The sequence below is a fragment of the Oryzias melastigma genome, linkage group LG10, assembly GCF_002922805.2.
Source record: "Oryzias melastigma strain HK-1 linkage group LG10, ASM292280v2, whole genome shotgun sequence".
In the NCBI taxonomy this organism is placed as follows: Eukaryota; Metazoa; Chordata; class Actinopteri; order Beloniformes; family Adrianichthyidae; genus Oryzias; species Oryzias melastigma.
This window is the reverse complement of record NC_050521.1, coordinates 7,223,999-7,237,873: the sequence shown is the minus strand read 5'-3', so window position 1 is coordinate 7,237,873 and position 13,875 is coordinate 7,223,999. Positions and strand designations below refer to the sequence as shown.

The following is a 13,875-nucleotide window of genomic DNA, read 5'->3' as shown; positions in this document are numbered from 1 at the left end:
AGTAAGCAAATAAAGACAGCTGTGTCCTTTGCATCACATTTGTATATTATTTTCATAGTTACATTTACGTTTTAAATTACAATAACCAAAATTATAAAGTCTAAAATTTTTGCTCTGATAGGTTCAAAATAAAATGTCTCTCCTCCCACTAAGATGACTGTTATTTTGTGTAAATTATTATTGCTTTTCAGTATATCCCTTTTTATTCAGAAAAAAACAGATGGACGCTTTTTTTAAGACATTTTTTAAGACATTTTTTTTTAAATCACCTTTTAAAAATATTATTTTTTGCAATCTAAGTATTTTATTTTGAAACAACAAATCACATACTACGTTTACATTTCTCACCTGGAATTAAGTAATTTTAAACAGACAATTTTAAGACAAATTTGGGGTAAATAGTTACAAAAATCAAATAGAAACCATAATAAATTACAAAATCTGCAATTTTTGCTCTAATAGATTTAAAATAAAAAAAATCACTCCTCCCACTTAGATGACTTTTATTTTGTGTAAATAAATCTTTGTTATTAGGATAGTCTCAGTATCATTAGAAAACAAACTTCATTATCTCATTATAATGAAGTTGTTTTCTTGTTATCATGTAGAAACAATAAAGGAAAAAAGTGCAGCAGGCCGTTTTTGGCTATTTCTTTGTTTGGTTTCTTAAAATGAAAGAAAACAAACATGACGGGTGCAGTTAGTCAATAGTCCAGCAGAGGGCGCTGCTGCCTCTCTGAAACCACGGATCGAGTTGGAAAGGTCAGAGTTCATCAGAAACATGGCGGCTCCCTTGGATGACATGTTTTCTCTGTGCGTGGACGCCGGTAAAACCGTCAGCAGCGTTGAAGTCAGATTTATAGACAATCTAAAGGTGAGAGATGTTTGATTAAATTAAAATTGCACCAAAGGTGGAATTACGGTGAAGTTTTTTTCCCCCCATAGCGACGCTGTTGTTGTTTACGTGAATCCTGCAGCACCTGCACGCTCAGCTTTGACTAAATACACGAATTTTCTCCAGTTATCCATGAAAACAAACTGTGACAGACTAATATACATTTAATGTTCTAGTGATTATGTCATTTTTTGTTTCATAAAATCTGCAGGTCATGTTACCTTTGTGCGTAAAAAGTAAATGAAGACAAACTTTTACTAGAAAAAAATCTAGCAAAACATCATAAAAATACCAATAAGAAAGAGAAAACCTGCATGTAAACCACACGAGTATTCTGTAAAAGAAATCACGGATAATAATAATGATTAAAAAAAATCCTGATTTCTACACTTAAAAGTATTTTTCTATTTTTAAGGGTGTCATCTCTTTTATTTTGAAAGAGTGATTTATTTCCGGTGTTTTATACAGTCACTGGGTTAGGCACAGGGAAACCCCATTATGCTACATTTATATTGCAAATTTGTTTAGTTAGATGTGCATTATTTTCAGGTTTTGTTTCTATTAATGATGATTCTGCAGAAATTGGATTTATTTATGGATTATTGCTGCAGGTCGACATCTGGGTTTTATAGTACACAATCTATACCACTGATCTTTGTAAATATGCAATTTCTAAATATAATTCAAAATGATGTTTCTGCACTAGACATTTTGCAGCTATACCTAAAAAAATTGGACAGGAGGGTGGATTTCAAAATAAAAGACACGCAAAAGAGAAATAAATTATATAGAGGCCATAGTGACTAAGCTGGAACGTTGATAAAAAAATGTTTTTTATAAATTTCTTTGAACTGCAGATATAATATACTATTATAGTATATTATTTAGTGTATGTTGTTATTGTTCAGTTCAGAGGTTGATTCTGAGAGCTGTCATGCTTTATTGTTGCTTTCTTTCAGGGTAAAGGTCTCTTTGCCAAACACAGCATCAAGAAAGGAGACATCATTTTCACGGAGCGCCCCCTGGTGTCTGCGCAGTTCCTGTGGAATTCTTTATACAAGTACAAAGGTGAGATTTTCATATTAAGGTGTACAGAAAACCTCACTTTTGATGCCATGCAATATATAAAACTGTAGACCAGCAGCATCAAGACAAGCAATGGATTAATCAGACTGGAATAGTTCTCTTAAATTATTCAAGTCATCATTTCTATCATATTTTTGCTTTTATGAAACAGATTTTTATTTAAAATATTTCTGGCTAAGACGCACTATTGATTAAACATCAGTAGCAGAGCTTTTATTTTGAAAGAAAAAGTTAATAATAAAACCTCACCAAAAATACACTTTTTTTGATAAACTTTTTTCTTTTCAGACCTTGCATGCTTTATTATTACTAAGTTTTTACAAATTTATAGTGTCAGCATATCCCAGAATCCCTTCTGTTTTTGTTGCTGCGCCCCTGTCAGCCTGCGATTACTGCTTACGTGCTTTGGAGACGGCGGAGGAGAACGCCAGGAGACTCAGCGGGAACCCCGCTCTCATCCTTCCCCACCCTGAGCTGTGCCGCGTTCGCCCCGAGCTGCACCAAGCCTGCCCTCAGTGTCAGGTATGACCCTGCCCACCCCCACTGCAGGGGGTTGGGGGGGGCGCCCTACAACCCCATTGATTTGTACTGGCTCCTCGCGGGCAGATCAGTAAAGCATCTATTTTATATTAAGCAAACCAGCTCGCCCTTGAAGGCCTCCCACACACTTTGTGTTTTATTTATTATCCAGACAGCATCGCCTCGAGCACAAACAGGCCAAACTAGAGCTGCACTAAAAGGACTAACATATAATTTCATGGTTTGTGTGATTTGGTGTTCTGAAGCTGCAGCCTCATTTATCTTGTTTGAAAAAGATGGATGTGGCAGCAGACCTGGGCTTTGAAGACTTGACTAGTTTATGAAATATACCTGCACATGTGTGCATGCATCCAAAATTTTTTTAGCATGTTCTCCTGACAATTTTCTGATGATGGAGGACATGTATAAAGAAAATTAAGCTTTAAATCTCTGAGTATTTATTTATTGTAGGACATCCAAAACTCTGAGGTGAATTTCTAATAATAACTCTTGCTGCTCTGCAGAAAATATGTCCTAGAAAACATCAGGTTTTTGGCAAAAAAAAACAATCATAACTAGAAAAGTTGCATTACCCCTGATAATGCTAGTGTGGATGCTTTTTGCTGAAAGTAGTCGCTGAAGAGGCTGAAGCTTTTTGCTGAAAATTGTGACGGAGTTTATTTTAATTGTGGAAGAGATTTGATTTGCAAAATGTATAATTTGCTAAAAGACTGGAAATTTTGTTGAATAACTAAGAAAAAGAGCTGAAGTTGACCTAAATTTCTGAAAAATCTGTAGTAAAATTGCTTAAAAAACCCTAATACTTTCCAATTTTGCAAAAACATTTAGTGTGTTTCATTAATATGAACTAAATATCAAAATTAGCACAAAAAAACCTTAGTAGGTGCCAATTTAGCCTATTAGCTTGTTGCTTAATTACTAGCTAAACTCTAAAATAGCCCAGAAATTCCTCAGTAAACTAAATTAGTCGAAAACATTAGCATGTTGCTAAAATAGAAGCTAAACTCTAAATTATCCTAAAAAACCCAGTAGACAACAAATTAGCCAAAAACGTTAGCATGTTGTTAAAATATTAACTAAACTCCATTTTTTTTTTTTATTTACTATAAAAGATTTTGTTTGCTTTAATTGTGGAAGGGATTTGCTGAAAACTATTTGCAAAATGTTACATTTGCTAAAAGACTAGATACTCCGTTAAATAACTATTAAAAAGTGCTGATATTAACCCAAATTTCTGTAAAAATTGTAGTAAAATTGCTTAAAAATCTCTTACATACAAATTTTGCAAAATATTTTGTGTGTTTCTTAAATACTAGCTAAACTATAAAATAGCCTAAAATTTAGTAAACTAAATTAGTCAGAAACGTTGGCATGTTGCTAAAATAGAAGCTAAACTCTAAATTAGCCTAAAAAAACAGTCGATAATAGACTAGCTAAAAATGTTAGCATGTTGCCTAAATATTAGGTAAACTCCAATTTTTTTGAAAATTACAGTAAAGGATGAAAACATAGCACATAAAACATTTAAAGACTTGTTGTTAATCTACTTAAAATGTTGAAAATTTTCTCATTCATCTATTATTGGGCATATTTTGCTCAAAATGTCAAAAATATAAAGTTTATGAATACCAAAAATACAAGCAGTAATATTCTGAAGGAGCTGAACGTTGTGTTGCTGAAACTGTTGAAAGTGTGATTGAGTTTTTATGTCAAAAACGTACAGAAAGGAGCCGGAGAATCACAATGAAAACATCCTCTTTTTGCAGGTCCTGTACTGCAGCAGCGAGTGCCGACAGGCCGCGGCAGATCAGTACCATCGCGTTCTGTGTCTGGGTCCGTCTCAGGAGGATCCAGATCACCCCATCAACAAGCTTAAAGATGCATGGAGGTGACAGCGCTCGACCCGATCAGCTGGCTTTTGGTTTTCCTCAAATTAAGAGACTCTTTGTTGTTTCAGGAGCATGCATTACCCCCCAGAGACCTCCAGCATCATGCTTATGGCCAGAATGGTAGCTGTAGTCAAGCAGGTGGGTACTACAGGTTTGATATTTCTGCTGCAATTTTCCCAATATCTGTGGATATGAAATGAAAACTATTTAAAGATCTACTATGATGGAAATGATGTTTTCTTGGTATTTTTTACACGTTCTGTGGCATTTCAGTGTAGGACATTTATAAAGAAAAATCCTCTCAAAATTGAATTTCTGAGTATTTCTTTACTCAAATTGTTATTGCAAAAAGAGCTTATTTGTGACGTAAAAAGTATGCTGGGCGGATCATGAGCTCTGTCCTCCACTTAAATGGAGAGGAGAAAGGGGGCGGGCTTGCTCCCCTGTAACAGGCGAAACTCTGTCCTAGAAAACCTCACAGATTGTTTGATTTTGGCTAAAAACAACATATGAAAAGACCACTTTTACAATAGATAAAAAATCATAGTGGGACTTCAAGTCAAACCCGATATGTATTTTGTTAATCTTTATTGCTAAGAGTCATCATTCTCATACACAGCAGCTATTATCTGAGGGTTACTAACAGTGTTGGTCTTTTTGAGCAGGCTAAAGACAAAGCGCGCTGGCAGAAGCTGTTTTCCCACTTCTGCAGCCGGACTGCGAACGAGGAGGAGGAGATCGCTCACAAGCTGCTGGGAGAGCAGTTCAGGGTGAGTCCTCCTTTTTTTTGTCTGCAGCACACACACAAAGCTGTAAAAATGCATGATAGATTTCAAAAGATTCGAGTTGGAAAGCTGTCCCTTCAGAGTCCCGCTGTAGCTAACCATGCTAATCTGATCTATTAACTAACCTTTGTTTTTGTCACATTGTGTCTGCAGGGGCAGTTGGCCTTGTTACAAAGTCTTTTTAGCGCAGCGCTTTATGATGACCATCTCAACCGGGTAAGTTGAAAGGGATTTTAGCCCTGAAGTGAAAATGTTGCTGCAGCTAAAAGTTCTGGCATTGACTGTATAGGACACGTGTCAAAGTCAAGGCCCGTTAAAAATTGGCATTCTGTTAGCTTTTTGGACTATTTTGGCAAATACTCCAATTTTTTTTAGGCCATTTTGGAGTTTCGTTTATATTTTAGCTAAATGTTTTTGTCTAATTGAGGCTTTTTTCAGTTTTTTAGGCAATTTTAAAGTTTTGCTATTTTTTAAGCTACATGTTAGTTGTTTTGGCTAACTTAAGTTTTTTTTCTTTTAGTTTTTTAAGCAACTTTGGTATTTAGCTAATATTTTAGCTAGCTATCAGCTTCAGTGATTTCAGCGTTTTCAGCTATCAGCACTATCATCTTTAGCGGCCAAATTCAGCTTACAGCATTCACACTAGCATTATCACAGTTAATTCTACATATCTAGTTCATAATTATGATAAAAATACAGTTTAAAAATGTAGTTTTAGAGTGTTCAATAAATGTTTATCCTGTTCGGCCCGCGGCTTAAGGTGTGTTTTGGATTTTGACCCCTTGTGTGATTGAGTTTGACACCACTGATATAGGAGAATTGTGAGTGTGACGTTAACCATAGTAAAAGACTAACTTCTGTCTCCAACTGAATCAAGCAGGTGAAGTTGCCCTTTTTTTTAAACGATAAATATGTCGTCAGTAAGCAGTGATTGGTCCGAGTCCACGTTCTTACTGTCCTTATTATCGTGCATACAAGCGACCACTTCCAATGAAAGGTCTATGTAAACGTGTATTTAAAGGGTAACCAAACACTAAATCAACTTTTTTGGTTGTTGACTTTTACAAATAGGGCTTTGAAAGTGCTGTCAGTTGGTCCTTGCCACATTTTGACAATTTAAAATAAACATATTTAGTCTAAAACCATCTGTGTGCTGCCCCCTGATGGTTGAAACGAGATATTGCAGGTACATTTTGTGATTGGTCAACTGGGGGTTTCACGTCATCATGATCTGCAGCTCCAGTATAAAAGCCCCGCCCATCTTTGATTCTGTAATGTTCAGTGGTTATCGTGTTAGCTTAAGCATAGCTCGTAGGTGCGTTGTTTTCAGTTTTCAAAAATCTACTGGCTTGCACAACTTTCCAGTGGACTTGGAGATTAGGCAACAGTGGTTGACTGCAATTGGCATTGGCAAACTCTGTTCTGTTGATAGGGTTTGCAATGAACGTTTCACTCTGGATTGTTTGTTTAAAACGTTAGCGTTTTAATACCTTATGATACTAGCGTCATCATTTTACTACTTTAATGGAAAGTTCTGTGGAGATACTTGCATTGCTTTGCTCGGTACCACTCTTTTTATTGAAGACTCAGGGACATTACATCAAGCTAGACTCACTGTCACTGTTAATCACAGATCCAAACCACACCACTCTGCCTCAACAAACCCCGCCCCCTTTTTTTGTTGCATTTTTCAAATCTGAGGTGAGAGTGAACTGTTCTGCTGTGTCAACTTTTAAGATACTCTTTTTAACTGTATTTTGTATTTACTTCGGATATTTATATTTATTAATAAAATGATTCAATATAATTTTTTTACAGTATTTTGCATTAATTTATTTATTAGCTATGCCAATAATTATAATCACAAATATTTTAGTTTAATTATTTTGCCATTTTTTGTGCTTTTTAAAGCAAAAATTTTAACTAAAAACAAATTTTTTGGAAAGTTTCTTATATTTATATTTACTTTCAAACTATGGAGCAACAATTTACAACTTTATCTTTCAGGAATATGAGGGATTTGTGTTTTATGTAGAAACAATCCAACAAAAATCTATTTTTTTTTTTATTATTTTCAGTCCAGTCTTAGTTGCTGACTAGAATCAGGATTTATTTCACATGCAACTGATTCAATCATCGAGTCTTTTTGTTTAGTTCAAAGTCTCTGCATGAACAAATCTGTAAATCTCGTTGGTGTTCTCAGCCCAAACAGCTGATGAAAGGATTTTCATGTTTCAGTGGTTTCTTCCTGAGGGTTTCCGCTCTCTTTTCGCGCTGGTGGGAACAAATGGACAAGGCATCGGCACCAGGTGAGCCAACCCCCGTCGGTCACCAAGCCCGTCTCTCTTGCTCCGTTCTCACTCTCCGGTCTGTGTGCCCCCCCCTCACAGTTCCTTGAGTCAGTGGGTTCATGCCTGCGATGCGCTGGAGCTTCCCGCCCAGCAGAGGGAGCACTTGGACTCTTTTATCGACCAGCTGTACAAGGACATTGAGAAAGGTCACAGATTTATCTCACTCCTGCAGTGTTTTCTGGAACAAATACTTATTTTTGAGAAGATTTCAATGGTCACATTGTTGGGTTGAGATGCAGACCCAGAAGAGAGCTCAGAAACCATCATTTCTGTGTTTTTTGTTCCTACAGAAACGGGAGATTTCCTGAACTGTGAGGGCTCTGGACTTTATCTGCTCCAAAGCTCTTGTGAGTGTGTGCGGCGTCTCCCTTTTGTTGTGCACGTATGTTAAAAGCACATCTGACGCCGTGTTTGACCCGTGCAGGTAACCACAGCTGCGTGCCAAACGCAGAGGCCTCATTCCCCGAAAACAATTTCCTGCTCCACCTCTGCGCCCTCAGTGACATCAACCCAGGAGAGGTCAGCCGGTCCGAGTTCCCACTCTTAAACGTTGGCCTTTGGTGGACGGGGCAGAGCGGCCCTCTGCAGCTTCTGCGCTCTCTCTTGTCAGACAGTATTAGAAGGCTGAGCCTTTTAGGACCAAGCGGGTTTGTCAAGCTGTCAGAAAGATTGAGAAGCATCGCGTCTTGGTGGCACAGTAATGCGACAGCAGCAGTGCTGCTTTCACTGCAAAGAGGGAAAGACGGAGCATCTCCTGTGAATCAGTACATTAACACTCTAGAGTTAAAGACCCACTCTGAGGAAAATCGTCTTTTTAACAATTTTTTTGCATTTTTCTGATGATGTTATGAAAATTAAGCTTACATTTGACTTTCTTAGTATTTCTTTATTCATATTGGTGCGAATCGAGAACAAACAAAAACGTTTGTGATCATATTTGTGACATAGAAAATATCCTGGACGTGCCACAATATCCCAGCTCCTCTCCATTCTGATGCATTCACTTACAGAGAAATATTGTATTTTCCGGAGTATAAGTAGCTCTTTTTTTCATAGTTTAGCCAGGGGTGCGACTTATACTCAGGAGAGATTTATTTGTGGGTTTTTTGGACATAAATTGGCTCAAATATTTGTTATTTTCCCAGTAAACACCAATTGTCCTCTAGCTGTTGTTTCCCCTAACAAACGCTAGAGGGCGCTGTTTCTAAGTGTATTTGCTACTGACAGTCTCAGAAGAAGTGTCATCCAAAACAAACAAATCTGATTGTTTTCCTCTTAAACTTTGACATTTTTTCCTATACAGATCAAAAGATTAGTATACTTGTATTTATTTATTATTCACGCTGGGCTTAGCGGATTTGTTCTGAAATGTTAGACTGTTCTCCCAAAGGAGCGACTTAGGCCCAATCTGAGAGCGTGTAAACAAATGGATGACGGGAAGTGAAGGTGGGCTTGGTCTGCATCAAATTTCTAATGAACTCCTGCAGAAACTATGTCAGGGGTGTCAAACTCAATCGCACAGGGGGCCAAAATCCAAAACACACCTTCGGTCACGGGCCGAACAAGACAAGCATTTATTAAACACGCTAAAACTCAATTTTTAAAACTTTAAAAACGTAACTTTTGACATTATTATGAACTAGATGTATAGTATTAATTACAATAATGCTAGTGTGAATGCTGTAAGCTGAATTTGGCCGCTGACGATGCTAGTGCTGATAGTTGAAGATGCTGAAACTGACAGCTGAAAACGCTGAAACTGATAGCTAACTAAAATATTAGCGAAATGCCAAAAAAATAAATCAATCAATCAAAACAGCTAGCATGTAGCTGAAAAAATAGCTAAACTTCAAAGTAGCCTAAAAAATGTTTGTAAACTCCAAAATAGTTCAAGAATTTTAAAACCATAGTTTTTTAACAGAATTAGGAATGATAAAAAGGCAGGAAAATTATTCTAGAACAAATCAACTTAAACCTTAAACGACTTTCAATATTTTACTCTCCATAAAAATATATTTTGTCAAAATTATACAAGTTACAAATAAGTGAAAGATAACATCTGGCCATTAATAACAATAAAATAAAATGATCTGGAGGGCCGGATCCGGCCCCCGGCCCTTGACTTGTGAACTATGTCCTAGAAAACGACACAGGTTTTTAATCTAGGCTAAAAGCGGCATCATCATAATTACTTGGAACACTTCGTAAGTTGCTCAAAAGTGTGTCTCTAAATGTGGTTCTCTAACGTTTACTTATAGGAGATCTGCATCAGCTACCTGGACTGCTGTCAGCGGGACCGAAGCCGACACAGCAGGCACAAAATCTTGAGGTAAAACATCTGAACCGTCAACACAGTGTCCTCCAGCAGGAGCGCTTTTGCATCATTTTTATGGATTAGGATGATGAAAAAAAAAAAGATCTTTGGATTCCCACACAGTTACAAGAGATGTAGATAGCAGATTGTCAGTATTTCTCTCCTCCTACTCTCCTTCCTGTGTTGAACTGTCCCGTTTCTTGTTCTCAGCTGCTGGGTTTGATGTGGTTTCAGCAGAATCACCCGACTCTGTCTTTCCAGGGAGAACTACCTGTTTGCCTGTGCGTGCGTGAAGTGCGAGGCTCAGGCGGACGAGCTGGACGTGACATCTGAGGAGGAAGAGGAAGAGGAGGGCGAGGCAGAGGGCGAGACAGAGGGGGACGAGATGGAAGAAGAGATGACAGATGTTTAATGAAAGCCCGGCGCATCTCAAGAGGTTTTTTGCAGATATGAAGCCAACAGGAACAAAAGAGCACTTCCAAAGACCCAAACGTGGCCAGAGCCGCCCCGGCGTCTGGGCCAAGTCCTGCCAGCAGCACGCCTCACTCCTGCTTTGTTTTAGAGATCAGACGCCGACATGAAGCACGAGCCGTGGACTAATGCTTTGGATGCTCCACAAGTTTGGAGGCTTTTACTGTTTGTCCACAAACAAATACATAAATAAAAACTTTGCAAAACATTTTTTTAAGATGTCTTTCTTTGCAAATAAGAATAACCATTAACCGCTTAATGATAAATCAAGTGCACAGTCAGCAATAAAAAACATGCATGTTGTGTTTGTGTCCGTCTGCAGGTTAAAACCTCCATTCACCTCCTCTTAGGAGCACAAAGGAGTCCAGAAGGATAATTGGATGAGGGTTATTTCCTGCTTTCATCCATGCAATTTAATATTTGTGTTGCTGTCCAATCGTTCATGAACATTTAGTTTTATTAGTTTATTCTGTTTATTCAGGCACTTGTGCAAATATGATTCCAAACCTGTGCTTTGTAGCTTTTCCTGGTGAGTCCACGCTAGTCACGCTACTCTATTTACCAATCAGCTTTACAATGACGGATCCTAAGGTCCCTAAGAAGGATTTTTATGTTTTAAAAGTTTAGGTCTAAAACAAACATGAGTAGAGTTATAATTATGATACCCCTTGGAATAAATCATTTAAACATGTAGTTTAGTGGAGCTTTGCCCTTTTCTATTTTTTTGTACAATTTCACATAAATTTGACCTTATTTTGCTGTATTTTTAGATTTATACATTTTAATGTTTTCTCCACATGTTAGATCTTTTTCATAAAAACATAAAAATGGTCTGATCTAAATTATTTTGGAGTTCTGAAGACTAAAAAGAACTGATTTTACTACTCTTAATTGAGTTTTTTTGGACTATTTTAGTATTTTTTAAACAGTTTTGAAGATAAATTGAATAAATTGTGAAGTTGTAAAAAATATATGTAAAATAAAAAAAAAGGCTCTGAAATATAAACAGTTAAGGAGTCCCTTAATTTTTCTGTTCAATTTTGGACAGAATTATCAAGTTTTTATTTCAGGGAACATTTTTGTGCAGAGAAAGAGTTATCTCACTCGTACTTAAACATCAGTTGTGGTAATAATTAATTTTAGTTTAGTTTGCCAATGTAAGAGCAAAGTCTTTTAGTTCTACTTCTGTTAAAAAACAAATCCAACATTCCTGGAAATTAGTTTTAAAATCCACATTTTGTCAGAACTGATGTAACTGTTTGATCTTCAGGATTCACACCAAAATAAATTATTCTTGATAAGATGAAGTAAATAGTCGGAGATCTGTTCGTTTGCTGCTGCTTTGCCTCACTTTGGGATCATTCGGTGCAGTCAAATCATTTCATTTCATCATTTCATTATAATTGCAGCCTTGTAGTTCCAGGAATTTCCAGTCGTGAAAAAATACAGGCTGGTTTCTCATCCTGTGATGTATGAGTTCAAGTTAACCCTCATGTAATGCATTATGGAGACCTTGACTGGAAAATTACTCTGTCAGTTACTGCTCGCCATTTATGGAGAACTGTATTTTATATTATGGTTCCACTAAAGTGTGATGGCTGCCGCTGTCTCCCATCACACATTCTAACGTTTGCACTCTCACCAGATTGAAAAAAAAAGAAAATGAAATGAATCCTTTCTTTTTGCACAGTGCCAGTGGAAAACATGATGGTTAGTTGCATGTAGAATTGATTGTAGGGACAGCAAACCAGCAGTCATTTTTACCACTCTTTCATAAATAATTGAAATTGGATGTCTGTTGAGTCGTTTATCTGGTTTACACAGGCCCTGCCTCTGCTTCGCATAACTGTACGAATGAAATATGCCTTCAGTCCGTGCATACTAAGAACAAAACCCGGAATGAAATGAGCTTTCTCACAGGGTGTTTGGGCTTCAAAACCAGCCTGTTTGAAGAAAAAAGGGATGGTAAAACAAAAATGAATAAATATATTCACTCAGAAAAAAAAGCTAAATTAATATGAGCCAGTTAATAAACGTTTTTTAAACATTATTTTCTGCATTTAGAAGCTACATGTTGTTAACCTTGACTTCAAACTAAATATGATCTAACTTATCCAAAAAATGTTTTTTAATCATTTCTGTAAAGATAGAATGTCAATCTCATTCTTTTTCTGAGGAGACCTAGAATCTAATAAACTCTGCAACATAAAATAGGTATCACGAGATTATTAAACAAATGGATGTGGAATTACAATTAAATATACATTTTAAATAAACTTTGACATTTTTTTGAAAAATTATTGACTTTTTTTATTTTTACATCTAAAGCAAAGCAAACATAAAACATATTTTTATTTTTTACTAAATTTAGAATAAGTACAAGTATTGGGTATTAAGTTTTAGGGTCAGTTTATAAACTTTTTTTGTGACTTTCAATCTCGTAAATTTACGAGAAAAAAGCTGTAACTGTTAAATTACGGAAATAAAGTTTTTATATACATGACTTAGAAAATAATAGGCTAAATTAATTAAAAGTCCTAAAAAGTTACAAAAATTTAAAGTCATAACTTAACAAGATTCAAAGTTGTATATTTACGAGTTTTAAAGTTGTAATTTTACGAGATTAAAGTTGCTAATTTACGAGATTTAAAGTCGTAAAAATTACAAGATTTAAAGTCTCAAATTTGCACGATTTAAAATCATAAATTGACTAGATTTACAGTCATAAATTTACGAGATTTAAATTCGTAAAATTATGAGATTTAAAGTCATAACTACAAGATCTAAAGTCGTTAAAATTTGCAAGATTTAAAGTCGTAAAATTACAAGATTTAAATTTGTAAATTTACGAGATTTAAAATAGTAAATTTACTAAATTTAAAGTAATAAATATACAAGTTTAAAAGTTGTAAATTTATGAGATATAAGTCGTAAAATTACAAGATTTAAAGTCATAACTACAACATCTAAAGTCCTAAATTTACAAGATTTAAAATCGTAAAATTACAAGATTTAAAGTCGTAAATTTACGAGATTTTAAATCGTAAATTTACTAAATTTAAAGTCATAAATTTACAAGATTAAAAGTTGTAAATTTACAAGAAAAAATCTCATAATAATACTTCTTTTTTCGTGGCCCGTCGTAGATGAGTTCATGAACAGAAAAAAGGGAAAAAATGTAAAAATAATTAATACAGACATTGGGATTAGTTCAAAAATATTTTGTAAATTGATGCTTATTCTTTAACATAAAAACTAATTTGCTAAAGTCAATATGGTTAATCATTTTCTTTAAATAAATATGTCTTTTTCGTTGTTCTTGTCAGGAAATATAGTCATATCAGCCAACTAACCAACAACTGTGACTCTTTATTTTTTAACCCTTTTGGGAAACCAGTTTGGATTCGTTGAACGACTCCTCTTTATTAATACCAAACATTTATTTCATCCATTTTGAAATTTTTATAGCAAAGCCAATAAAATTCTCCTATTTCTCAGATGACACCAGTCTTTGCAATTTTTAATTAGGTTTTCATCCACTTTA

The 13,875-nt window shown here is 35.6% G+C and overlaps 1 protein-coding gene across 1 annotated transcript; it reads left to right on the top strand.

Moving 5' to 3' along the window:
• Window positions 1-717: 717 nt before the first annotated feature.
• smyd5 (SMYD family member 5) lies at window positions 718-10,533 on the top strand. The gene is made up of 13 exons (XM_024282871.2): window positions 718-874; window positions 1,855-1,963; window positions 2,364-2,503; window positions 4,288-4,409; window positions 4,479-4,548; window positions 5,076-5,180; window positions 5,349-5,411; window positions 7,434-7,504; window positions 7,586-7,692; window positions 7,837-7,893; window positions 7,971-8,065; window positions 9,805-9,875; window positions 10,122-10,533. Exons 1-13 carry the CDS (start codon window positions 782-784, stop codon window positions 10,270-10,272), a joined length of 1,254 nt encoding a protein of 417 aa, XP_024138639.1. The 5' UTR covers window positions 718-781; the 3' UTR covers window positions 10,273-10,533.
• The last annotated feature ends 3,342 nt before the right edge of the window (window positions 10,534-13,875 follow it).

Excerpts from the sequence above, each read along its gene's own strand:
- smyd5 (XM_024282871.2), top strand. The coding sequence starts at position 782 with ATGGCGGCTCCCTTGGATGACATGTTTTCTCTGTGCGTGGACGCCGGT. Across the intron at positions 7,894-7,970 it reads TTATCTGCTCCAAAGCTCTT|GTAACCACAGCTGCGTGCCA; the intron begins GTGAGTGTGTGC and ends TGACCCGTGCAG. Across the intron at positions 9,876-10,121 it reads AGCAGGCACAAAATCTTGAG|GGAGAACTACCTGTTTGCCT; the intron begins GTAAAACATCTG and ends CTGTCTTTCCAG.